The sequence below is a fragment of the Strix aluco genome, chromosome 2, assembly GCF_031877795.1.
Source record: "Strix aluco isolate bStrAlu1 chromosome 2, bStrAlu1.hap1, whole genome shotgun sequence".
Classification (NCBI taxonomy): Eukaryota; Metazoa; Chordata; class Aves; order Strigiformes; family Strigidae; genus Strix; species Strix aluco.
This window is the reverse complement of record NC_133932.1, coordinates 71,312,613-71,340,309: the sequence shown is the minus strand read 5'-3', so window position 1 is coordinate 71,340,309 and position 27,697 is coordinate 71,312,613. Positions and strand designations below refer to the sequence as shown.

The 27,697-nt window shown below is 35.7% G+C and overlaps 1 protein-coding gene across 10 annotated transcripts in view; it reads left to right on the top strand.

Moving 5' to 3' along the window:
• The window catches only part of ATP11A (ATPase phospholipid transporting 11A), a 133,235-nt gene that overhangs the window by 84,445 nt on the left and 21,093 nt on the right, over positions 1-27,697 (top strand). For all 10 annotated transcript variants that reach the window (XR_012621998.1, XM_074815269.1, XM_074815268.1 and 7 more), the window contains 18 exons: positions 368-471; positions 3,281-3,331; positions 4,787-4,851; positions 6,389-6,470; positions 8,314-8,464; positions 9,659-9,856; positions 12,666-12,839; positions 14,253-14,416; positions 14,680-14,751; positions 16,509-16,582; positions 16,836-16,939; positions 18,728-18,909; positions 19,596-19,847; positions 22,329-22,503; positions 23,752-23,854; positions 24,110-24,255; positions 25,236-25,295; positions 26,629-26,756. Coding sequence is in view for 9 of the 10 variants with exons in the window: in XM_074815269.1 (XP_074671370.1) it covers positions 368-471; positions 3,281-3,331; positions 4,787-4,851; positions 6,389-6,470; positions 8,314-8,464; positions 9,659-9,856; positions 12,666-12,839; positions 14,253-14,416; positions 14,680-14,751; positions 16,509-16,582; positions 16,836-16,939; positions 18,728-18,909; positions 19,596-19,847; positions 22,329-22,503; positions 23,752-23,854; positions 24,110-24,255; positions 25,236-25,295; positions 26,629-26,756 (2,285 nt within the window). In the remaining variant the exon portion in view is untranslated. The remainder of the gene's footprint in view (positions 1-367; positions 472-3,280; positions 3,332-4,786; positions 4,852-6,388; positions 6,471-8,313; positions 8,465-9,658; positions 9,857-12,665; positions 12,840-14,252; positions 14,417-14,679; positions 14,752-16,508; positions 16,583-16,835; positions 16,940-18,727; positions 18,910-19,595; positions 19,848-22,328; positions 22,504-23,751; positions 23,855-24,109; positions 24,256-25,235; positions 25,296-26,628; positions 26,757-27,697) is intronic.

Genomic DNA, 27,697 nt, shown 5'->3' with positions numbered 1-27,697 from the left:
ACGTGTGCAACTTAACGTTTCTATCAGTTGATTTAATTTCTCTTAAAGTATCTTATTTTTTGTTTTAAATTGGATTTACTTGTGATTTTGTCTGTGTCCAGTATAGGCATGCAGATTACAGAGATAATGCACAGACTTTTTTGTACTTAAATGCTTTCATGGTAACCTGATTTGTGAGTACACTGGGAGGTACTTGCATATGATGTGAGATGATGCCCAGTTAGGGTCATTTAAAGGCGCATCTTATTTGAACTATGAACTCTTACGTAAAAGCTAGTAAATCTATTTTGTGCTGAACTATATGTGCATGTTAATGTCTTTTATATCTGTCCTTCTTTGATTTTATTTACACCTTTATTCACTCCAGACTCACTATGCTGTTCAAGATACAAAGGCATTTCACAATGAACAAGAAATTGATGCACTACATGCTACCATTGAATGTGAACAACCTCAGCCTGACCTCTATAAGTAAGAAAATAATTCTTACCTGTTTCATTTAAGGTACCCTACCAATAGCTTATAAGAATATGATAATGAAAAGATACTGAATGCATCTGCTTGGCTACAGTGGGCCCCTGGGTGAGCTTGAGGTCAGGTTAGTCTTCTATCCATGCTCCTTTCCAGCAAGTAGTTCACTGGTCTGCTCTAGGGCAGTGGTCTCCAAAGGGCCGTGCACAAGATGATCCATTGGGGTGCCTGACAAAAATTTTGGAACTTCTATTTATCTTTTTAATCTAAAAAAACTATTTAAAAAATAAGCTTTACTAGCATGTAATATTGACACAGGTACCCTTACTCAGTCTGTATGTCAGAGTTCCATGTCACATACAGTTCACAAAAAGTATCCGGGGGAAGAGAGGGTGTTCTACAATGCAGAGAGGTTTCCATTGGGACCCCCGTTCATTCCTTTGCTTTCAGCATACTGTGAAGAATTGCAGTTCATGTGTGCCTGGTGAAGTGGATTTATGGTTTATGTTATCTAGTTCTAACTAAAGTAACCCTCACAAAATGGTCAACTGGCTTAAAAAGATTTCTGCAAAGAAACTGCAGATCGAAGATAATACTAAATGCAAGCACAAATGAACAAGAAAACGGCAAACACTTCCACTCCCAGTATGAGCTCTTCATAAGCCACATTACGAGATAAAAACAATGCCAATCTAATGAGATCTGACAAAAAGTGGGTAAAAAAAAAAAAAAAAATTGAAATTGCCAAGGCTATTTAAAATATGAATTTACATCTGCTATCATTAACAATGAACCTCATCCAACATGCTTTGAGATACTAGATGATGTTAATATGAAGCCATCATGATTAGCAAGACATTTAAAAATTAAGCATCCAGAACATGAAGAAAAATGTCTACAGTTTTTTAGCAATGTTTAAAGTCTTGTAATACTCAATATTTTACAGAAGTACTGTACAAAATTTCACTGAACTTAATGTTAAATCTTTAGAAGCCTCTTTTGAGGTTTCTTTCTTAATAGTGAAAGACAAAAAACCACATACCATTGGGGAAACTTGTTGTTCCTGCCACAGTAAAAACAAGTGAAATAATACACAGACAACAATTTGGCAACAAACTAAAATGCACTCTTTTGTCAGCAAATACTGTTGGAAGATGCAGAGAAAACACTGCTTATTTCTGAGGTGTGGAGGTATCTCTTCTCCCTGATATCAGTGACCAAGGAACTGGTCTAGAAATCTGCAAGAGAACAGATTCTTTAGAAAGCCAATTCTATGAACGACTTGATCCTTTTTTAAATACATGTCTTACAAAGTGAACATTTGCAGGTTGAAGCTCACACCATTATAGATAGTGGAATTTGCTGGGACAACTGTTGAAACATGAATAATGAGGAGACTTTTTGGTAGACAGCTGCTATTTCTGCTAATTTTTAATTGACACTATACTTCTCCACAGACCACAGTGGCGAGTCTTTCTTTCCAAAGGCACATAGTTACTTGACATCATGATGCATCATAAACTGTACAGTGTCTTTAGATGTTGCTCTACTATGTTATATATTCTCTCAGTAGATGGGTCGCTGCTCTTCTGAGCCTTCAAGTAACAGACCCACCAGCTCCCAGTTTCCTCTGCCATTCAGAATGCTAATGTCTGGCTTAATCCCTTTGATTTGAGGTTGTCCACTTGGACAGTGGTATTGCAAATAGAGTGTACTGGGTCTGTCTGGAATGGAGAATATTCTCTTCATGGCAGCCCATGTGGTGTAGTGTTTTTGGTTTGTGACTAAAACAGTGTTAATAACACACCAGTGTTCTTAGCTGTTGCTGAAAAGTGCTTGGACAGTGTCAAAGTGTTCTCTGTTTCTCACTCTGCCCCTCCAGCAAGTAGACTGGGGGTGGGCGAGAGGCTGGGAGCCAACACAGCCAGGATGGCTGACCTCAGTTGACCAGAGGGATATTCTGTGCCATATAATATCATGCTTGGCAGTAAAACTGGGGGTAGTCTTTCCAAAGTAGCTGTTGCTTGGAGACTGGCTGGGCATTGATCTGCTTATGGGAGGTGGTGAGTGGTTGCCTTTGCATCACTTGTTTTTTTTCCTTCACTTACTAAACTGTCATTATCTCGCTTTTGCTCTTCCAATTCTCTCCTCTGTCCTGCTGGGGAGGGAATGAGCGAGAGGCTAGTGGGTGCTTAGTTGCTATCCAGGGTCAAGCCACCACATACAGATAAAATGTACTTAGAGATATTCAGAGGGAAAGTTGCTTATTGGCTTCATGCTTTTGTTTTGTTTTTAAGTCAGTTGTAGTTTTTAGGTTTTGTAAAGGATAGTAACTACACTGGCTTACCTCGGGTAGTCTAGGGAATAAGATTTCTTGTTACTTCTTGCTAATGGGTCTACTTAAAAGATTTATTACTAATTTTATGATCTCATATCTTTTTATATGCAAACTTTACATTTACTTACTGTTCTGTGTATTGTATTCACATGTTTTAAATATATCCATATGTATCTCTATGTTCTTGTTTATCTTCTGGATAATCAGAGCACATTCTATTGGAAACTGCTCACTGTAATAAATACTTTCTAGAAAATATTTTTCAAATAATCTATTCTCACATATATATTAAAAAGTGAGAGGGATTTGCTTTGTTTTTAAATATGTATATGTGGTGTATATATAGCTGTCTATACAGAGAATTATATGTCCTTGTAATGTACATTAAAAAACCTGAAACATTGGGGCATACATGCATAAGAATACACAAATTAACAGTGCTGTTAAATTATTTGTATATTTCCCTTGCAGGTTTGTTGGTCGAATAAATGTTTACCATGATAGGAATGAGCCTACTGCAAGGTAGGGAAAATCCAGAGTTTCTACACATTTAAACATTTTCAGGGTTGAATAAGTATCAATAATGAGAATTACCTTTGGTTCACCAATATCGTACTGCCTTGTCTTACTGATAGAATGTGTTTTTCTTAGAAGTTTCTGGAATGTTATTTCATATGTCATAAATATTCCATCTTTTCACCAGATAGTTTTCTCTTACTTTATATTTTTATGTCTTTATTCAACTTCAATTTTTATTTGACACGTATTTAGTTTGTAAATGTTGATAGGATTTTGACAGTACTTGTACAGTACTGCGCCATTAACATGGGATCTTGGTAGTGCACTAAGCAATATGAATAGTATCACTTGTGTATTTCTCTCATTTTTCTTCTTAGAAATTGAAGAGTTTGAACGTGCCAAATATCATACTTAGTTTTACTAAGACTGTTTGTACATTTGTCTAAAATGTCCACAATCTTGTGTGTGTTCAGGAAGGAAACACCCAGGGAAATGCATTTTGTATGTGGTGTAGGAGATGGTGATCTCTTACCCTGGGTCTGGCACCTAGAAGGGTCTGCCTTCAGTGCAAATAGGTTTCATCCTGAAGGGGGTGTGGTGCTTTCTACTCAAGGAGCAGTGTGTAGCCCAGGACGTTTCTTGTCCAGCAAATAGAGAAGAAAAATGAAGCAGTACAAAAGAGGCACAAGCCTTCCTGTTTTTTCTGACTAGGATTGTTCTGTCTACCAGCAAGGAAGAGACTTGCTGTACCTGATTTTGTTCAGGTCCTTGCCACAAAGAGGCAAAGCAATAGGAAGGAAAGCTGCTCGCTCAGGTGATATTCTGGGCCCCAGTATGTGGGGAGTTGCTCTGTTCTGGCTCAGTGCCTTCCTAACCTCAATGTGTCTGTAGATATGTGATTTTCTATCACTGTCTTCTATGAAAACTGTCTTTTTGCTTCTTTCACTTTAAACATTATTTTAAACTACATGGGGATCCTTGCATTAAACCCCGTACTCCTCAATAAATGATTTTATCTACATTCATCTTTATGCTTTGAAATGTATACAGTAATTATTGTATGCCATTTATGCTTAAAATAAAATGCAAGGGTGTATTGTCTTTAATAAGTAATTCTAACGTGCCAGACACTATACTTTATGTAAGCCTAAAAAAGACTTGAATCAGTTTTTTTAAAAATAAGCACCTTAAAGACTCATCATCCTAGGTGTATTTAGGGACCTACATATGTGGGTTTTAGATGCATTGGTTTAAGACTTGAATTGTGAAATTGTGAGTTTAATTTTAGGTGCATACATATATATTTTATTTTCACTTAAAACTTTAAATATGCCTAGTAATTTTGTTAGATGGAATAAAAATATTTGAGTAATATTAATTTCCTGTTTTACATGGCTTCCACTAAGGTTTGCTACTTCTCTCTAAGTGTTTATATTTTGTAATACTTACCTTTTGCAGGCCATTAGGATCTGAAAATCTGCTTCTTAGAGGAGCCACTTTAAAGAATACCGAAAAAATATTTGGTAAATATTTCTATTGATTATTTAAATGGACCCTGAAGTAATAAACAAACATCAAACAAGGTTACAAACCTACAGTTACTCAGTTACTACTGGGCGTATGCTTTCTATTGAATAGCTTGATTTACAACTTTTTGTAAATATAGAGACTATAGAGATTTTTGGGAGGGGGGATTTTACAGTTTAGTCTTCAAGGATTAAAGAAGATGACTCAACGAGATGACTCAACTTCTTCATGTAAATATATGGCTTTTGAACGAGCACTGTGAATTAATGTTTTTGTCCCAAAGCAGTTAATGAGCCTGTTGAAAAATTTTAAATGTTTTGCTCATTTGTCAAAACAGACAGATACCCCAACCAGATACAAATATGTCTTATCAATAAAAACCACCCCAAAAAACATTTAAACAATTCCTGATCAAAATTGGACTTTCTGTTAGCCAGTGTACTTTGTATTCATTCCATTGAATATTTTAGCAGGAATAGGAAGCACAAACTGAGATAGGTTTTTTGGAAATCCTTCAAGAATTACTGGGACTAGTATTTCCATTGTAACAAAACATTCTTTGGTGACGAAAGGGACAAGGATCCAAGTCATCTTCTATCATATACAACTTCTGTACTCCCAAGAAGGAAGATCATAGATAGCCATGAACTACTTAGCCTAAAATACCAAAATCTTGCAACTTTTTCTCCAGAAAGAGTGTAAAACAAAAAATATTAATTTAAACTTGCTCTCTTTGCTTTTAATTGTAATCTAAAGTAGATGAACTAATATAATTAGTTTGTAGTAAGTATTTCTGTAAACTTCAAAAGATGGTTTTAATATTTCTGTTAACTTGTGTATCAGGCAGAGATACTCCTAATATGAGTGGTAGTTTCTGGTCTAACACATGCAGTGTTTGCCATTACCTCAGCATAATCCATATCCTAAATTATCTTATTTTATAATGCACAGGTGTGCTGGTTTAATAAGTACTTTAAATCCACCTTCTTGTGTACAGCTTTTCTTAGTAGTTGTATTTAGTCTTCTGAAGTTTAGTCTCTCAATCTGTGTTATCAACAGGAAATTGGTAATGTCAAAAGTTCGCTCTCTTAATGAATTATTACATTTTCCTGAAGCAAGCAAAATCAATGGCTGCCTTTTATTCTTCTTGGATGTATTCTGTAGTTTAGCCCTGTCTGGATTTTCTTTTACAATGTAAGACTCTAGATTCTGAAATTAAAGCCAAAAAAAGAACTTAAAAACACAAGGGGATTTATTCAAAACCCAGCTTTCGTTTGGTTTTTGATACATAGCAACATGCTAGCAATTGGGAACTGTGACTCTGGAATGGGATGTAAATGCTGGTTAATATTTCCCTCTCGGAACCAAGATATTAAAGCCATTTCTAGTTTTTGAGTATCATCCAAATCTTTGTTCCTTTTCTTCAGACTACAGAGAATTAAATAGATGACAGAGTATAATAATCTAGTGAATTGTGGTTTATGAAGTTATTGTACTGTGCGATTTTTGGTAAAACAAATTGTCTAATTCCAGGTGTTGCTATCTACACTGGCATGGAAACTAAGATGGCATTAAATTACCAGGCAAAATCACAGAAGCGATCTGCTGTAGAAAAGTAAAATTTCTAATATTTATTTTGGGGGTGGAAAACTGCATGCTTGAATGGTGAATAAAAAGGGATTTTTTTTTTTTCTGAATGTGTGTGTTTCATTGATTTAAATTACACAAGAGGTAGAGGGACTTACAATGTGGGGGGTTTTGTTTATAATTTTTTACTTACAAAATCAGTCGTATAACGCCATATAAATGAGGTCCTCAATACTGAATTGTGATTAAAAAAAGCCACCTTAATGTAATGCTCACCTTTTTAAGGTATGATGTGTTTTGCTGTTCTAGAAGACTTTTCTTTCACTGGTACACCTACTGACAGTTTTCCAAGATTATATGTTTCAATATCCTGACATTCCTCTTCATTTCAATTAAGTCTTGAATTCAGTAAAAATAGCTTTTTTGATGCACTTCATGTTGGATCAACTGCAGTAACACAAACCCTGTCCGTGGCAGATTTTCCATGGTTTGGCTAAAATTAAAAGTTCCATACAGGCATATATGATGGGAAAGGAAGACACTGCTATTCTCAAGGAATGAGCTGACATTGGTTGGTTGCTTTTTTCAAAACAAAATTATTTTCTAGTCCTACTCTGCTATTTGAAATCATCAGCTCTGAGTAAGGTGTCCAACCTTTTGAGGAAAGGGCAAGAAGGCCAATGGCATCCTGGCTTTCATCAGAAATAGCATGGCCAGCAGGGACAGGGAAGTGATCTTACCCCTGTACTCGGCACTGGTAAGGCCGCACCTTGACTACTGTGTTCAGTTTTGGGCCCCTCACTACAAAAAGGACATTGAATTACTCGAGCGTGTCCAGAGAAGGGCAACGAAGCTGGTGCAGGGTCTGGAGCACATGTCGTACGAGGAGCGGCTGAGGGAACTGGGGTTGTTTAGTCTGGAGAAGAGGAGGCTGAGGGGAGACCTCATCGCCCTCTACAACTACCTGAAAGGAGGTTGCAGAGAGCTGGGGATGAGCCTCTTTAACCAAGTAACAAGCAATAGGACAAGAGGTAATGGCCTCAAGTTGCACCAGGGAAGGTTTAGACTGGATATTAGGAAGCGTCTCTTTACAGAACGGGTTGTTAGGTGTTGGAATGGGCTGCCCAGGGCAGTGGTGGAGTCCCCATCCCTGGAGGTGTTTAAGAGTAGGGTCGACATAACGCTTAGGGATGTGGTGTAGTTGGGAACTGTCAGTGCTAGGTTAATGGTTGGAGTGGATGATCTTCAAGGTCTTTTCCAACCTAGATGATTCTGTGATTAAGGCAAGATGTACTGACCAGCTGACAGTGACTGAATAGTGATGCTGTGTCTCTTTCTGTTGTTATTGATGTATAACCCATGGCTTTTAGTTCATACCAATCATTAATGAAAATATAATTTTAAATTTGAAGTGTTCTTTCTCTTTCTTTTTTTTAGATTTGTCTAGAAAGAGTTAAATCTTTACAGCTACACAGCAAAATGTTCTCAATAGATTTATATTTCTATAAAAGTACTTATGTGAGTGTTTTTATATTGGTTCAGAGAAATGCCATAAAAAGGTCTGCAGATACAAGCCCGGTTATTCTGTTAACGATTCCATCTATGAGATTGTTTTTACTAACATATTAGGTTTGGTAATGTGTTTGGGAGCAGTTGTAATAGTAATAGCAGTTAACATTTTAAATAGAAAATGGTCCTCAATAATATTTTTCTTCCTTGGGAAAACACTGTAGAAAAGTTATTTAACATCATAGCGTTGTTAGACTTGCAGTAAATGTTAGGCTAATGCACAAACACAACATATTTTAATAAACTCTGTTGTTTATATGCTAATGGAAATCTTCTTTTGCCTTTTTTTTTTTTTTTTTTAGATCAATGAATGTATTCCTTATTGTATACCTCTGTATTCTCATCAGTAAAGCACTAATAAATACCGTCCTGAAGTATGTTTGGCAGAGTGAACCGTTTCGTGATGAGCCATGGTATAATCAGAAAACAGAGCCAGAAAGGAAAAGAAATTTGGTATGGAAATAAATTAAAATACCAAAAAAAATTTCACTAAACCCCTAATTTATAAGAATCCTATTGAAAATTATATACAGCCTGCTCAGTTACCAATCATAAATTGTTGCTTTTTTTTGCTAACAATGGTGACTATATTTGTAGAAAGCTTGTATATTAAATTTTTACTTAAGTTGTTTTTTTGAATTTAACTGATGAGAAAATGTCTGTTTTAGTATAAAAAGCCTCATGAAAGTATTTTGGAGTTTCCTGTCATTTATGTGAATTACTAAAGAACTGACCTCTCGCAGATAAATACAGGACTGAAAGGAATCCCATGGCTATTGGCAATCATATAATAGATGTGTTCAAAAGAATCTGCTGTAGGAATCTGTAAAAATACCCCTCAAAAGCTTAATTTCATATAGCTTTGTAACTCTGTCATGAGCACTGGAGACCAGCAACAGTGTCTGATGTCCTCACGGGAGCAAGGACATAGCCCAGAATGGATACCCAGATGATCCAAAGTAACCCAGCAGTGCAGAAAGCATAATATTATTTCACTAAATCCTCCCAATCAGACTAGGGGAAAATATCCTTCTTTACCCTAAATGCATGATGACCACATGCTAGCCAGGCATGTTGTAGTTTTCTCGTTACCACCACTAATACGATCTCAACCTGCTCAGCAGGTTGACTATACTTCCAACAAGCCTCCACCACTGAAAAAATCTAGCCAAGTTATATGCACACATTCTACTTGTATTGAGAGAAGGAAAGGAAACCCTTTATTTATTGTGAAATGCTGCCTGAAAGTTATGTGATTTGGTAATCCTTGAATGAGTTACCGTAGTTTATGGTATTTTCCTGGTAATTTGTGGAAGTACATTTTGTTGTTTTCCTTGTTCTCATACAGGTGTTCAGCACACTCATTAGTTGCTCTAGAACTTTACAACGATGACGTGTAACTGTACTCTACACCTATATGTCTGTAAAGAAAAATACAAATTCAAAACAAGAAAGCTATTTTCTTCATGCCAAATTAGTTGTGATGTTATAAATCATGAAGGTATACATCCTGTGCTGAACTTTGAGATGTGAACGGTGTTGCTTACTGTTTGAGCTATTAGAAAAAAATGTGCAAATGTATGTAGTCATCTTTAGGTTTTTGATGGTACATGAAAATTCAATATTTTCATCTTGTTTCTTTGGCAGTTTCTTCGAGCTTTTACAGACTTCCTTGCATTCATGGTTCTTTTCAACTACATTATTCCTGTATCCATGTATGTCACTGTGGAAATGCAGAAATTTCTTGGTTCTTATTTCCTTACATGGGATGAGGAAATGTTTGATGAGGACACAGGTGAAGGACCACTGGTGAATACTTCTGACCTCAATGAAGAGTTGGGACAGGTAAATTTCACCAAATGATAAATTTTTTTCATCTGTTTCTACAATAATTTTTTATTTTAAAATTGTCACTTCGTTTTTTTTTTTCAGTTTAGTGTGCATTTTCTTTAGTGCTGATTAATTTTAAAAATAAAATTTGAAATCTTCTGATTTTCAGAATCAAAAATTCTGATTTCTCAGCCAGTCACTGGAGGTCAGTTGGTAGTACTGTATTAGTAAAGGATAAACACTTGAAGGTAATGATTTCTCTCCATTGACTATAGAGGGAGATTGTATAAGCATCTAAATTCCTTAGAGTAAAAGTCAGATGGAAAAGACCCCCTTTTTGTCTGGCTAGACTGACACCAAATCTCCAGACACAAGTTTCATCCAGTAAAATGATTGACCGTCACCCTCATTTTCCGAAAGAAATTCTATGTTTAGTATTCTGTGTTAAGAAAATCATCACCTTAACACAGATAAGCATGGATATTTTTGAGAAAGTATTTAGGGTCTCTATTAATTAAAGATGTTTTCATAGGTTTTCAGATAAATAAATAAGATGGTGTATTTCCTTATTTTTGTACAGCCAAACTAGTAATTAAGCTTTTAGGGACACATATCTATACAGATAGAAGGTTGTACCAAGTATTTTATTATTATGGAAGACAGTTGGCACTGTGTCCCATAAGATCCTCATAGAGAAACTGATGAATTATGGGCTGGATGACCAGACAGTGAGGTGGATTGAAAACTGGCTGAATGGCCAGGCCCAGAGGGTGGTGGTCAGCAGCACAGTCTAGTGGGAGGCCAGTAACTAGTGGTGTACACCAGGGGTCAATACTGGGTCCAGTGCTGATCATTAGTGATCTGAACGATGGGGCACAGTGTGCCCTGGGGGGCCACCCAGCTGGGAAGCAGCTTGGCAGAAAAGGACCTGGGGGTCCTGCTGGACACCACGTTGAACATGAGCCAGCGATGTGCCCTTAGGGCAGAGGTGGTAAATGGTATCCTGGGCTGCATTAGAGTATTGCCAGCAGGTGGAGGGAGGTGATCCTTCTCCTCCACTCTGCACTGGTGAGGCCACACCTGGAGTGCTGTGTCCAGTTCTGGGCTCCCCAGTACAAGAGACATCGACATACTGGAGGGAGTCCAGTGGAGGGCCACAAAGATGTTGAAGGGACTGGAGCATCTCTCATGTGAGGACAGACTGTGAGAGCTGGGACTGGCCAGCCTGGGGAAGGGAAGGTTCAGGGAGGATCTTATCAATGTATATAACTACTCGAAGGGAGGGTGCAAAGAGGATGGAGACAGGCTCTTTTCAGTGATACCCAGTGACAGGACGAGAGGCAATGGGCACAGCCTGAAACACAAGGTTCCATCTGAACATCAGGAAACACTGCTTTACTGTCATGGTGACTGAGTTGCCCAGGCAGATTGTGGAGTCTCAATCCTTAGAGATAACCAAAGCCTGTCTGGACATGGTCCTGGGAACCAGCTCTTGGTGGCCCAGCTTGAGCAGAGTGGGTGGACCAGGTGACGTCCAGAGGTGCTCTACAACCTCAACCATTCTGTGTTTCTGTTATAAAAAATAACTTACTACTACTAAATTTAAGTGTTGTCCCTAGAATAGCACCCTCATCAGTACTTAGCATTATTAGTACTAATCCAATGAACTAAATTTTGCTTCTACGTTTTTGAAAGATATTATGCATCATAATTCTAATGAACGCTTTGATTGCAAGTCCTTATTTGTGGTTGTAGTACATACTGTCATAGTGGTAACACACTTTGTTCCTTTTTTTCATGTAACACATGTTGATCCCAAAGCAGCACATTGAATGAATAAAAGATCTCTGCTTGACAGCATTTGATATCTTGTATAAGTGTATTGTGAAACTGGATATAGGAGTTGAAATGAAAAACTCCATATAAATCCTGTCCACTTTGAAAAAAATTGGAAACTTGACTTCTCAGATTAATGAATATTAGAAAAGTCAGTCTAGGAGGAGAGTTCATGTATTTAATAACTTCTCTTATGACTGAGAGCAAAAATTTGTTTTTTATTTTGTTTGATGCACTTGATAAATTTTGAAGTTTGTTAAACAATCTGATGAACAGTAAATAATTGCCTTATTTCCAGTGTTCAATTCCTAATCTTATGTAACGCTCTCAGTTTTATCAAATATATACATGTAGTCTATATACAATACCTATATCTAATATCGAGAATTGAGCTTGTGCTAATCTTGTTCAGGTTTTGGTTTTGATGTTGTAAAAGATAAAATTAATGAAAAATTCAACATTGAGACAAAACGAAAGTTTCCAGGGCAATAACAGTGCCCATATGTATAACTGTATGTGACCACTAGTCCAGAATCCTCATTTAAACTAACATAATTGTAGTGGGGAATTCTGATACTACCCTAAGGACTGTTCTCACAGTAACTGATCCAAATCCAGGCACGTACATTAAATAATGATTCCTGGGAAATGGAATTTGTGTGTGTTTTGTTTCCATAAATATCAGTCTTGCAGCAAGAAAGACATTAAAAACCAAAAAGGAGCTTGAGGGAAGAGTGAAAGTAGGTTAAACACATTATTTATATGTGTTATGAGGCAAAAGATAGCTTTGCCAATACACTTGTATGATAAAGTCTTCCACATTTCTGTGGAAGATGACTCCCAAAAGAAATTGTCTTCCTTTTCTGAAAGAGACTGAATAATGATCTTTAAAAGAAGGTGTAACCTAGTAATAATCTCAGTTTTGTTAAGAGATGTTGGAAAATCTCTGTTCATATTCCTGCTGTTTTTAATTTGTGCTCATTTGCAGATTGAGTATGTCTTCACAGATAAAACAGGAACGTTAACTGAGAACAACATGGAATTCGTAGAGTGTTGCATTGAAGGGCACGTTTATGTACCACATGTTATCTGCAATGGCCAAATTCTCCACGATTGTACAGGCATTGATATGATTGATTCTTCTCCAGGAGGAAGTGGAAAGGTATGATGACTCTTTCTAGGTTCTTGTTTTTTACAATGAAACATGAAAATTGAACTGTGCTGATGACTGGTATATTAGAAATATAACATCCTTGAATTTCACTAATCAAAGTAGATAACTGCTGGAAAGGCATCACAGCATAGACATTTTTCTTTCCTAGTTTAGAGTAAGATTTAAAAGCTTAATAGGAAGTTTCCCAACTTACTGCAACTGTAAAACTGAATTAAATAAAACCCCAAAACATAGAACTTCCTTTGATTAATAACTAAAGAAACATAATAGCTGGTTTCCATTTAACATTAGCTACAATTGGGAAAGCAAGGCAGGAACTCAAGGGGGAAAATGAGTGCTCTGTGCAAACACTTAGACATCATCGAGTGAAGATGTGGCCAGAGAATGGTTTATGATCAAAATAAATTACTTTTAAATGTGACTTAATACAGCCACATCTGAAATGTGCTACACACAGCATTTTTTGTGCTGTGGCTTTTTTGCTATGTAAAGCAAAGTTAGTTGAAAGTTGAGGAGACTTCACATACCAACTGATGAATAGGGTGTATATGGGCAGGATAATTGTAGCCAAAGGACAGTGTATTTTTAAATCTATCAGTACAGTCTCAAATCATACTTTGGCCATACCCTTCATTATGGCAAAATACAGCCTCTTAAAATATGTTGGTGTAATTCAGCAACCTTATGACTCTCACCTGTGGCCCTCAGAATATGTTCCCAAGGTACACTGTGTTTTTATCTTTGAATTACAATGACACAGACAGTTTGTACTGAACAGCACAGAAGAATAAGATTCGGGCACAAAGATACAGGTAGAACGCCGCCAGGTATCCATGAAATAGAAATCTCTTTCTGGTGTCAGAAGCTGTCATTACCTGAACCATCTGAAACTTTATAGAAGTTGTTGGCTTCAGCTGCCAAAATGTCCACACTTCTGTATTTTATATACCTCTGAGCTGCATAAGAAGTTGAAATCTGTAAACCCTCTTAACACTTGCACTCCAGGTGCTACATCCCTCTGTCTGGGCTTCGGACTCCTAAAATTGTACTTGACTAGCGTTTAATACAGGTTGTTAAAGTTTAAGGAAAAGTAAAGAAAAAAAACCTTTAGCCACATCTAGGCACTCAGAGGAGGCAAAAGATGCACACTGTCTTTTTTTGGGGCATCAGCAGCTTGGCTTGTATGGCAGTGCTAGTAGCACTAGCAGCTATTAAGCAGTTGTGTGGCTACCACTAGGAAAGAGTTGGCTCCCCCTAAAGAGCAGGTGGCCTGTGACACTGCCTTTATCTGATAATAAATAGTAGTAATCAGTGACAGTGCTAACCTTCCAAAAGAAGAGTTTTCAAAGGAATGCTTGAAAGTGATCACACATAACGACAGCCATTCCTTTTATTTTTTAGGAGAGAGAGGATCTCTTTTTCCGAGCTCTTTGTCTTTGCCACACTGTTCAGGTAAAAGATGATGACAGCGTAGATGGATTGAAGAAAAACCAGCTCTCAAGAAGATCTTGTATATATATTTCATCGTCACCTGATGAAGTTGCTTTAGTTGAGGGAATACAGAGGTATGTGTGTAATTAGGTATTATACTTTTTTAATCTACAGATCTAATCATAGAAGTTCAAAATAGTTTTCAGCACAAAAATCGTAATAACAAACATCTAGAAGTGATTATTTTCTTAACATACAGTCATGATTATTCATATTTATGAAATAAAAATTGTGTTTTTTTCAGAAGATAAGCTCGGTCTTAAATCCTTACGACGTGCATGAACTGGATAATTATATATTTGTTGTATTCATTCTCGATGTGTGTTTCATTTTACAGACTTGGTTACACCTATCTAAGACTGAAGGACAATTTCATGGAGATTTTAAATCGGGAAAATAACATAGAGAAGTGAGTGGTTAAAAATGTAACAAAATAGATGGATGAGGAATTTTTACTGATGTGGTTAAGAAATCATTCTTTCCCTATATGTTAATTTTTAATTCAGAAAAGTAAAAAATGGTACATTTTAGTAGAAAAAGAAATGATCTACTAATATTTATAATTTTAATAGACCCTGTAGTTCTATGTTTTCAGTTACTCTGTTAGTTTGACAGTATATGCAATAAGAAATATTAATATGACAGCAAAGATGTGGTGTGGGGTTCATGACCTAACCTAATAGTTCCTAATAGTTTTTGAACTATGGGGATTTTTCCTTTATTATATGGTAAATAATATTTTCTTAATAAAAAATGGTATGTACCCCATTTGTTGTTCACAGATAATCTGTGTAATTTACAGGATGGTAATATGTATAGAATAAATTTTTGTAGCTGTTTCAAAGAAAATTTAAAATGGGTACTGTTTTTTTGTCATTTTCCTTTGACATGTAGAATAAATCTTGTAGGTCATACTATGAATAATATTTTCAGTAACATTTAAGTAGTACAGCTGTTCAACGGATTGTACATACTTTTGAAAATGTTACCTTACACTTCTGTAGATGTCTACTGGTTAAGGCTATTGTGTATCTGTGTCGTCCTGTATGTGTACTGTGCTAACTACATGGGGACTCTTGAACACAAATATAGGAACTCTGCTCTTATTTTTCCCCTTCTTAGGGGAATATGGAGGATTTTTCCCAAAGGTTAGTTCAGACTGTTGTGGCTCAACTCAAGAACTGGAGTCGGTATAATTTGGTGATTTATGAAAGTACTATAATTATTAGGAATTTTCTTCAAAATGTATCACAGTTTATAGACGTAGGCCTGGTCCAGCTCCTTGTTAGACTCTGTTGTTACTTTTAATGAAGTAAACACTGTGACCTTGCACAGGTTTGAATCCCAGGCTGTTGTAAGGACTGAGAACTGAATGATCTGATTAAATAAGCAGATCTATTGTATAAGCAAAATATCAACAGAGGTGTGTCCTGAAGAGATTGGGATTAATGACTGGGATGCTTATGTTTGTGCTGGAAAAAGGGGGGGCTCTCTTAGATAAAATGAAATAGGTGGGAGTAAATGATAAAAGTATATAAACTGATGAATTATACAGAAACAGTACAACAGGAGCTTGTGTTCGTTTTTTCCCCTAGAAAGGGAAAGGAACATGGGATAAAATCAAATCATAAAAACAATGGGAAATATAAAAACAGTAAAAAGAAATGTTTTTTCACTTGAATAACTTGCCAGACAACACTTGAGCAAGATTAATGAAGTTAGGTGGGCATTTTTGGGAGATGGGAATAGACAAAATTAGAAAACTATTAAATAAAGACTTCTCTGTAAACACCTATGCATTTCAAGTTCTGAGTTCTAAGGCTATGCCTGGTATTATAGGTAGGAATTTACTTACTATATAAGCAGTATAGTGCTCTACTGCAAGGTTTCTAGTGTTCTGCTTGTTTAAATTATATTGGCTATACATCCGAAGATACTTATGAACATCATGCAAATTCTGTTTCAAGTAATTAGGTGCTGAGGGTGTTGCCTCTTTATTATTTGTAACCTGTTGTTTCATTCTGTACTAGTTTCCTATTCCATAGTACTCAACATAATTTTTCATGTTAGAAGTCATGTTTTAGTTGATGTACTCGAAGTCATAATAACCAGTTTAGAGATCTGGAAAAGCAAAGTTGTTTAAACAATACTCTGTTTCTGTTTCAGGTTTGAATTATTAGAGGTTTTGAGTTTTGATTCTGTAAGACGGCGAATGAGTGTAATTGTTAGATCTTCAACAGGTAGGGCTGCCACATTCTGTTTCTTCGTAGATGTTTTTGTTTTACTTGAATTATTTCAGGTTTATCAAAGAGCTAAGCATTAATCATAGTCTGTGTGCCTGCCTTTATTAAAACGGGGACCAGGTAAAGTGTGAGTGCAAATGTTACAAAAAAGTTGGAAGAAATCTTTTTGAAGTCTTAGTAATGTTAATATTTTTTTTCTTGAAAAAAGATGTATTTGGCCATTTTGAATTTCATATGTTGTTTCTTTTAGGTGATATATTTCTGTTTTGTAAGGGGGCAGATTCTTCCATATTTCCTAGAGTTAAAGAAGGCAAAATTGACCAAATACGATCCAGAGTTGAACGCAATGCAGTGGTAAGGTTCCATTTTATTGATCTGTTCAGGTAATATAAGTGTCAAAAAAAAAAAAATTAAGTGTTCTGACTTGCTGCTTGATCTGGTAACGGATTTATCTTCCCAGACACTGAGATTATTGTATGCCCAAGCACACACAGGCTGCGTGGGTAGCAGTCTGTGTTAATCCCTTATTTGAATCTGTCCTCCATCTCATCTTCCAAATGGCAGTTGTGGTGAGATTGAGTGCATTAGGTATGCACAACTGTATGTCATACCACAGGTCATCAATTTGCTTTTTAGTATGGCACTGTGGTGGTTTGAATTAACTTTTGAATGAAACAAAAGTGAAAAACGTCACTGAAAATTTCATTCCTGCTTTCAGTCCCCAGTCTTAGCAATTGTGATTTGCTCCCTTTGATTGCTTTACAAGCTCTTAAAAGAGAAAATCCATTAGAGCACAGTGTAGCAACAAATGCACTTCTTATGGGGGAAACATCCTTATAATCATCCTTATAATTTTGCTTGCTAAAAATGAGCTATGAACTGCCTGATCACCTTTTAAAAGAAATTCAGAACTTGGCTTTACTGAAAGGTAGTATTTGGAGTTGTAAAATACTGAATTTCGCTGTGTCCAAAAATACACAGATCCTGTTACAATGGAATATGACTGCCAGTCTTATAAATAGGATAAAATTTGCTGGTGTCCAGTAATCAAACTGAAAACAAAGTATTATTACAGGTGTGTGAAAAAAATACCTACAGTGTTACCTGCTTTTGTTTTGAAGGGAAACTTCAAAACTCTGCCAAAGTGCTTTGCTAAGATTTACTATATGAAACAGCTGTTTGATAATTACAAGTGAAGGAGGCTAATGAAACTGAAAGAAGTGATTACATATCATATCCATCCAGTGTCTGTCAAGAGAGAAATCCAGACCAACAGCTATTTCTTCATCCTGGATAATTGGAAATAGGGCTGGCTCCTACATACAGAAACTTCTGAAAGAATATACAGGCAGCCACCACCTGGCACCTGCCCTTAGCAATAGCAAGAGTCAGGGAGATTTTTTTAATACTTCTTCTTGGATTGGTGATAAGTAACTATATAAAGACCTGATGGATTAAAGTTCAGGAAGATAATGTTCCAGTTAAATGGTGTTGTGAGAGGTAATATATTTGAGGTGGCAAAACTTCCTTTCTGTGTGATAGCAACTTTTTCCTGCCTTACCCAGTCTATATACTCCCTTACTCATCACACAGTCCAAATGTCTGATCCAGTCTGAAACACCCACAGCTAAATTCTAGTTTTCACTTGAGTGAGATGGCACAGTTGGATTTTTCCCTTTCAACATTCTCTGTGAGGTTTTTTTCCCTGCCCCTGTGTCTGCTGCAACACAGCATCAAAATCAGACTGTGCAGAGCTACTGTTTATATTACTGTTATTTATTCTGACATCCTGCCTAATTATACACATAGGGAAGGAAACCTTTGCCATGTTTCTCCTTTCCCTTGTAATCTTACATATCCAGCTGGGTGGCTGAGCCTTTTCTCTTCTGGAGGACTGAGGTTTATCCGTCAGGTTGTAACTGCTCGCAGGGCAGCACAGAATCAAGCTGACCCATATTCCAGTCTAGACTATACTGTACTAGTCTATACTATACTCACTTCACTATGAAAGTGAGTAGCGGGACTTTTAATGTTAATAGTAAAATCATTCAAATTTTTCAAATATTCCAGCATATGCACCAGCAAGAAGTCTAAGACGAGTTTTCTAAGAGGCATTGTGTTTCTTTTGATTTCATTCTTTAGGAGGGACTGCGAACATTGTGCGTGGCGTATAAAAAGCTCACAGCAGAAGAATATAGCAATGCCCAGAAGCTGCTTCAGAATGCAAAGTTGGCCCTCCAGGACCGGGAAAAGAAATTGGCAGAAGTGTATGAGAAGATAGAAAGAGATTTTATTTTACTTGGTGCTACAGCTGTTGAAGATCGGTTAGTAGATTTCTTATTTTCTTATGTTTTGTGATGTTACCAAAGTAGTTGAAGACTCTTGTAACTCTTTTTGTGGATTAGAGATTTATTTGAAAAACCTTTTATTTGAATCAATTCCGTATCCTTAGCTTACTAAAGTTACACATGGTAACTTTATAATTTAGTAAGCTAGTAACAAGAGTTAAGTGTACAAAAATCGGTATATTCATTTGCATGCAGTTCATGTAGTGCCTTATCAAACAAATTGTAAGGAAAAGTTTTGGAGGAAAGAACTACAAAGTGGGTATTGAGGAAATGAAGGGAGAATTTTTAGGTCTTAAATTCAAAAACTTTCTGTTAAAACTGGGAAGTAACTTTAACTCAGTAGTACTTCACTGTTTGATGTCATTAGCTGAAAGCACTGAAAATGTTTTAACTGAAGTACTTCTCTGGGGAATGAAGCATCTGGTCTCTTGGGCTATATAAATGAAAGGTGAAACTCTGAGCACTTTGAAAGTGTCAAAACTAATTATTTATAATGTACTACTGCCCTAAACATTTTTAGATTCACACCTTGGCGAAAATTCTTAGGTCTGATAACTTTTACTGAAATTTTTTATTTGGTTATGGAAACCTTTCAATAAAGACTTCTGAATTTCTCATGTTCAAGCAATCTATCAATGTATGTTGTCAATTGACTTCCACAGACTACAAGAAAAAGCTGCTGACACTATTGAAGCACTCCAGAAAGCTGGAATTAAAGTTTGGGTTCTGACAGGAGACAAAATGGAGACTGCTGCAGCTACTTGCTATGCTTGCAAACTCTTCCGGAGAAATACACAAATACTTGAGCTAACCACAAAGAAAATAGAGGAACAGAGTTTACATGATGTGCTTTTTGACCTAAGCAAAACTGTCCTAAGACACAATGGCAGCTTAACCAGGGATACTTTCTCAGGGTAAGGAAAAAGTTGAATTTTCAAGCCAGGAATGGGCTTCTGTGCATTTCATAAACAATTAAATGATTGATAGATTACCTTAAGAACAGGAACATACTATTTTTCTGTTGTTAAAGTGTGAGCTATTGTATGACAATTAAGTGTAAGTTTGTTCCACATAAGTTTAAATTTTCACACTCATGGTTCTTTATCTCATTTTTGGTACTATTTAACTCTTAAAAGAAGAATCACAACTGACATTGTAATTACATATTTTTCACTGCACAAATATTTATTATTGGAAAAAATGTAAAGCAAAATACAGTTTCTAACTTTAAAAAAGGAAGCAGATATGATATATTCCTCTAATCAGAGTTAGGATGTGATGTTTGGTAAGACCGAGGCCCTCTTTCTAGGGAATGTTATGCTACATTTACAGACAGGTGACAGGCAACAGTGTAATACCAAATCTTCTGGTGTGCATAAAAAATACTTAAAGTGCCCTAAATTATAAAGAAATCATTGACTGCAGTGTATTCTGAATATCTGTATAGAAGGATAGGTATCATGTATACAGAAGTGTAACATAACATGGAGTAAGATAGAAAATGGCATTAAAAAGCAAAAAACAGGTATAATGTAAATAATGCCCATACAGGTAGTAAATTGGGCTACTTGTTTGAAGCATCGTAGCTGGTACATATTACTTGCTCTTTTCTTCCACTGTAAAAACCTAAGAATTGGATTCTAAAAGATTTTTATCATCTTAAGATGTTTAGGAAAGAAGTTACTGGTATTCTGGACATAATGGCGCATATCTGATTTGTTTTTCTTCTTAATGTGGAACCAGGGAGCAAGTACATCTTATATGCATTTGTAATAAGTTTGTAGTAAAAGAACAACAAACTAACAAGCATTTGTGATGATATTTCAGCAGAGAGTTTCTGTAACTCTTAGCCTTACAGCTTGAAACTCTGGGCCAGAGCATTTTTCTTAGTTCTCCTTACACTTTAAACCCCATTGGTGTAATCAAGAACATTTGTATATACAGTTAAATAATATTTCTGTCATCTGTACCACATTTAGCTTAAGTCCCACCGGTCTTACAAAGTGTGTTTAAACATGTTTCTTTAACTTTTTGTGCAATGCCAATTTTCTAGACATTAAAGACTCATCAGAATTTTTTGTCTTTGGCTCCAGAGTTGGAGAATGTGCTAAGATAGTAATAGCAGGATTCTGCCTGGATGTTCAAATTCGGACTGAAAATCTTTCACTGTAACACATCAAACATTCAGTACACTGCCTGAACTTTGTGATAATACATTTTTGGTTGATATAAATGTATACTCATGGTGTTGCCCTGTTTGTGCTAGTGGTAATAAAGTACTGAAAATATGTGAACTGTTATTAAATATAGTTTACAGTATTTGTCAAAAGTAGCTTGGGTTCTAGTAGTGAAGATGGAGATGCTTAAAATACATTAATAAATATGGTGTTTTCCTCGCAAACATTGGTCCTGGTGAAACCATGTTTGTTGAAAACCCATGCACAGTAGTATAACCTTGGAGCACTGAAACTAGAGCACAGATAAACCTCAATGTATGTTTATACAACACTGATTGCTGAGCTGGAGCCTGAGGCTGCTGTGTAATGCAGGTGAATGCAAGGATGCTCTGAAATAACTAGTTTGGATGCCACAGAAAACTGCTCTTGTAGTGCGGACCATATTCCCCCATTGTTCAGCATACCTTATTGTGGTAAACTGTGCTTCATGCAACCATGGTTACACTTCTAACAATGCCCAAATTATTAGAGGTATACCGCTAATAGATTAATATATATAATAATATGTTGTGATAATATAGATAACATATATAATTATTATATTTTAATATTACGCTTACAGGTATACCTGTATCAGACTTAGCCACCGCATTAAATACAAAGTATGCATACTGTAAAAGTAGACAGTGGCCTTATCTCTCCAGGCCAGTAAGTCTCTTTTAAGCATTTATTTCAAAGCATGGTTTACTTCCTTAGATGTAGACCCTTGGAAAAAAAAGATTATTTTCCTTATCAAAGTAGATTTCAGAGTGCCAAAGGTGTTTCATTTAACTTTTTTTCTCTATATTATGGTATGTGCCACAAAATTAACTTTATTCCTGCAACTCAGTTTACCTTGCTGCAGTTCTTGGAGCCCTTTTAAACCAAACTGGAAGGTCATTAATTATACACTCATACTCACTGGGGAAGTCATTGAGGTATCAGATTTCTGTCTTTGAACTGGTGAAGCATTGAATATTTTCGGCATAATCTAGAATTTTAAAATGTCATAAATAGCAGTCCTATCCAAGGAATTTCCTTTAGAAGTATATTAATTTTGCAGTATTCCATACTCATTATTTTTTCATTAATTAATTTTCACAAAAGAGCTATTGCCAAATTTAGAATATGTCTAAGAATTTTACAGTGACTCTTGGTTTATGTTTTATCCCTGAACAGACTTTCAACTGATATGCAAGATTACGGTTTAATTATTGATGGAGCAGCGTTGTCATTAATAATGAAACCAAGACAAGACGGGAGCTCTGGTAACTACAGAGAGCTCTTTCTTGAAATTTGTAGGAACTGCAGTGCAGTGTTATGCTGTCGAATGGCACCTCTGCAAAAAGCACAGGTTTGTATTTAATTTCATAGTTGCTTGTTAGCTGTGCATATATGTAAATACTGAAAGTTAATACTCTGTATGACTTATCATAATAACTTAAAATATTACCATTAACTTTTGTATCTTCTACAATGGAAAAAGTGAAAAAAAAAGGGAAGGGGGAGAATTTCTACTGTCAAGCAATTTAGATAATGGTATGCTAAAATGGCACCCAGCTGTGCACCTGAATTTGATTTATGTACATATTGTGCAAATTTTATGGTTGGTACATGCTGATAAATGAACATATTTAATGAACTGAACTAATTGCTTCCTTTTTAACCTAACAAGCTTTGAATAGTTTGCTATCTGTTGATACTACAAGAACCTGCATTATTTATTACTGTAGAGTAATATTTCTTCTCTATTTTCAACATAAGTGGGAAGCCAAGAAAGAAGAATTCAGACAGAAAAATGTGTGCATTAGCATTTTTAAGTACTTCTTGACTGTTGTGTACTAGTTTATATGACATAAAACCATATCCTTCCATTACTGGAACATCTGGTATAGCTTCCTTTTAAAGGAAACAAACATTGGAATATACACTTCTTTTTTCTTTCAGTCATGTCTTTTTCTTAGTGCTCAGGTACAGTGTATGTAGCTCTTATGCATTTTAACATACTTATTTAGCCAGCCTTTTTAACTGTCTGGAAGTTTGTAGAAGTTTTTAGTTGCAGCTGACTCGGTACCAAATTTACAGAGGTGCTAATTTAAAATGTAGAGATTTCAAGTCAAGTTTTTGGACAGTTTCTGTGTCAATAGTGTTTAGATATATACAGAGCCCTATTATCTTTTTTGAATAGTAAGAAAAAATTTCAGCACAGTTAAGAAAACAGAATCTTTCAGTCTTTGGTTTCAAATTTTCTTTGAAATTGTATGCTCTGTCTCAGGAACCCTTTTAATTTATTAGTGTACTTATACAGTATTAAGCAATCTCAACAACAGCGTCCTTTATTCTGCTCTTCCTTCCTCCTGTCTGGCTCTCAAATTAATTTGGATGTATTTGAAAAACGTTATTTTATATTTGGAACAAATACTTTTAATATGAAGAAACTACTGTAATCATTATGCATAGTAGTTGCATTGGGTAATACTGGTTTTGTGTCCCTTCACAGAATTTCTTACATAACTATATTGGTTATTTTTAATTAATCATACACTGCTGCAAAATAAGCAAACCATTACAAAGAAGAGTTTTTAACACTATTTTTTTCCAGATTGTAAAATTGATTAAGTTATCAAAGGAGCATCCTATCACATTAGCAATTGGTGATGGAGCAAATGATGTCAGTATGATTCTAGAAGCACATGTTGGTATAGGTAAGTGTGCTTTTTAGAACATTAACTCAAGTGAAATGATAAACATTTACTTCCTTAAAACAGGCAGTCTCAAAGAATCAGGTTATACGTTTTATAGTCAACTTTTAGTGAATTTACCCCAGGAATTTTATGAGATACAGTGGTGATCTCTTATTAGATCAATCTCATAGCATTATTATATAATTTTTCAAATAATTGTATCTTTGAAATAGTTCTTCAGTTATTAAACAGCTTCACCACTTTTTTTTTTTAAAGGAATCATTGGCAAAGAAGGTCGTCAAGCAGCAAGAAACAGTGACTATGCAATACCTAAATTTAAACATTTGAAAAAAATGTTGCTTGTTCATGGGCATTTTTATTATGTTAGGATATCTGAACTTGTGCAATACTTCTTTTATAAGGTAGGAGAATGCTTATTCTAATTACATAAATCTCAAAAACTTACATGGTAACTATATACAGTTTGTGCAGTCAATGGTAAAAAAAAGAAGTAATTCTATAAAGAGACTTTGTTGAGTGCCAGATGCAAAGCTGAAATGGGATTATTGTTTTTATCCAGACCGTGAAGTGAAATAGCTTTTATATAGATGTATTCTGTAATCTATGGTATGTTTGAAAGCAAAATTCGCCTCGTCTCTTTGTTTTTTCTCTTACAAATTCCAACACAACTGTCCTACTTATTTTCAGTACTTTCTGGGTTCTTTCTCCAGTGGCCTTTTAAATCAAGATGGAAATAGTATTTGAGAACTTATCATAACTTAATTTACATTAGTTTCTAAATTTGTTAGGATAGTGTAGGTGGAGAAAGTTTATAATGTGCATCTCCCTCTTTAGACAGTTTTGTTATGTCTAAATGTTGGGATCCAATCAAAGTTCTTTCAGTAAGTAATGTAAGATTATAGAAAGGAACCTTCAGAAGATCTTAGTGTTTTTCACAAGGTCTTAGTGTTTGACTATATGTATAGTTAGTTAGGAGAGGATGGAGTTTGGGGCCACAGCTAGAAACATCTTTAAATTACTTGCTGGGAACCATGCTAACCAGTGTATCCATGCTTGCTTATCACATTTTGCGTCCTACTGTGGTTTGCTCCTTATTTGCCTTGCCTTAACTGAGCTGTGCTCCTGGATCACAAATTTCATTGCCCTTGAATTTTGAAACTGTAGCCTTATAAGTTTGCTTTCAAAATATTTTAAAGTATTTTTCGTAACAGTGCTACTGTAAGATGAGAATGTTGATGTTTAATGTATGCAGCTCTTTCTACTGTTCTTGCAATGTTTACCATTACTAGTGTTATAAAACTATGATATACATAGCTATAGCATTGTACATATAAATTAGTCCTTGTATTTCACTTGATGAGTGTGTCACTTTGTCTTTCAGAATGTCTGCTTCATTTTTCCTCAGTTTTTATATCAGTTCTTCTGTGGGTTTTCACAACAGGTTAGTTGTTCTTTCTCCCTCACTGCCACATTTTCTCTTGGCGTTATTTTTAAAAAAATTGAACCCTTAACACTGTGCCTGTTCAGCTGAGAAAATTTCTAGGTTAGTTTACACATTGCAAAAAGAACAGCATCATTTTTGGTTCATACGGTTTGGGGTGGCAATTGCACTTAAGTTACAGAAATGAATTATCATAAAAGTAATGTTATTTTCAAAGTCAAAGAATACAAGAAGCCAGAATTTGGAAATGGCAGTGCAAAGTGAAATGTCTGTTAGGTTTAAGCTTATTGAACATGGCCAGAGGCAATCCCAAAAGATAAGTAATTGAACTAGTTGTTCATTTTTAGAATTCAGAATGAAAATGGGAGAAGAAACTAGTCTACCCCGGGGTGTGCAGGTATGAGTTGCAAACTTCTGACAAATAGCGGCATTCAATTAGTTGAAAAGGAAAAATAAACACGGAAAGATAGAGAAGTGAACTGCTGCTCAACAGAAAAGTGACATCATTCAGGAGACGATCCAGTATTCTCCTTTCTAAATTTTTGTTTATTTGCTTTTCCCCTCTGCTCTTGTCTAATTTGTGCATAAAAATCTACCTCTTCTTTCTTCCTTTATTAGGATTTAGATATGAAAGTATGTGTTGATGAAAATTTAGTTTAATTTCCTGTTCTTTTTAAGTGCTAAATATAATTATGAATCAAAAAGGGGATTTTGACAGCAATTTTTATGGTATATATGATCACCAAATAGGTTTTGGGAAATAAACGACTCTTTTTATAGGATGATGTGGTAAGTTTGAGGGCTAGTTACAATGATGATACATGCATGGAAAAGTAGTTCATCAGGAAGAAGAATTGAAGGGATGTTGGGGTGTTTGTTCATACAGTGCATTGCAGTCATGCACAGCTGAAGAACCTCTGCAGTACTCCCCCTTCCTCCCTGCATGTGTCCATGTTGTGTAGGCATGAAGGAGATAAAAGGAGGGGGTGGGTCTACCAGAGAGGAATTTCTGCCTCCACAGGAATCTACTGTGATTCGGTTTGGGTAGTTTGGAGTTAGTCTTACAGTTGAAACAATAGGAGGGGCAGATATGCGGACCAGACTATTAAACTGATCTTTTAGTTGACCTTTTGCCCTCCAGATGAATGGGGTGCAAGGGCAGAGTTGTGTCTTATATCAGTTAGCAGCTGTTCAAGGATATTTGCCTCCATTTTGAAGGGATATAGTTTTGTTTTTTCCAAAGAAGTTGACTCATTCATTTTAAATCAAGTGTCATGCAGTGGATTGTGTTTTAAAAATAAAACTAGCTGATGTAATTCTTTTCCATCTACAGACTTTATACGATACTGCGTATCTAACACTGTACAATATCAGCTTCACTTCTCTTCCTATCCTCTTGTATGGTCTAATGGAACAACATGTCAGTGCAGACACACTCAAGAGAGAGCCTTCCCTATACAGGTAAAATGAATATGTTATGCTCCAAGATTTGACTGTTCAATTGTGGAATCTATCTCTTATAACCAAAGTCCTCAGGATTTCTGTACAAGGTTACAGTAGAACATCAGATACACTGCAAGACCACATGCACAGTCTATAAACTACAGTAGATACACATGTATTTTTACATGTATGTTTACTTACTGCAATCCACGCTATTCATTTGCTACATTAGTGAGTTGAGAACAAAATAGAAATTACTGTTCTACAAATCAAAATATTTTAGTACACTCTATTTCCTCCAGCCATGGGGAACAGAAATATTTTAGAAAGAGAAAACATAGTGTTTCTTCTATACATATGTTTTAGTCTGAAAGAAAAGAGGACTGATTCTTGTAGCTGCAAAACCAGTACACTTTAGAGAGTGGTAACAGTAGATAATCAGAGGGAAAACATTTTCTGAGAGGTAATACTAGATGTCCAAAGGTTAATCAATGCAGTGCTGTTTTTACCTATGAAATTGAAGAGAAATATAAAATATTACTGTGGAAACCCAAATACCCACCCACCCATTTTTAATTTTTCTTCTATATTTTAAATGTTTTCAGTTTAGAAATGGTCACTCAGAAGATCTTTTTGGGTTTTGAAAGCAGGCAGAGGTTGTTTGGTCAAAAACATTTACATTTTGATATCAGAGTCAATCACTGAGATGTTTTGGACAATAGTGCAGCTGTTCTGGGCCAGATGAAGCTATTGTTAGTGACATATGGTTTTGCACTGTATATTGGTAATCTGCAGGGAGAAATTACTTCATATGGTCATCAGACAGTCTTTAAAGTGCATGTGGTAAAAGTATTGGTTAGTAGTAAATGTTTCTGTAATTCGAGGTTTTCATTTAACAATGTTCTGATGTACTCTGTGTTTTGTGATATATGCCAAGTTGATATAAACTCATTCTGTGT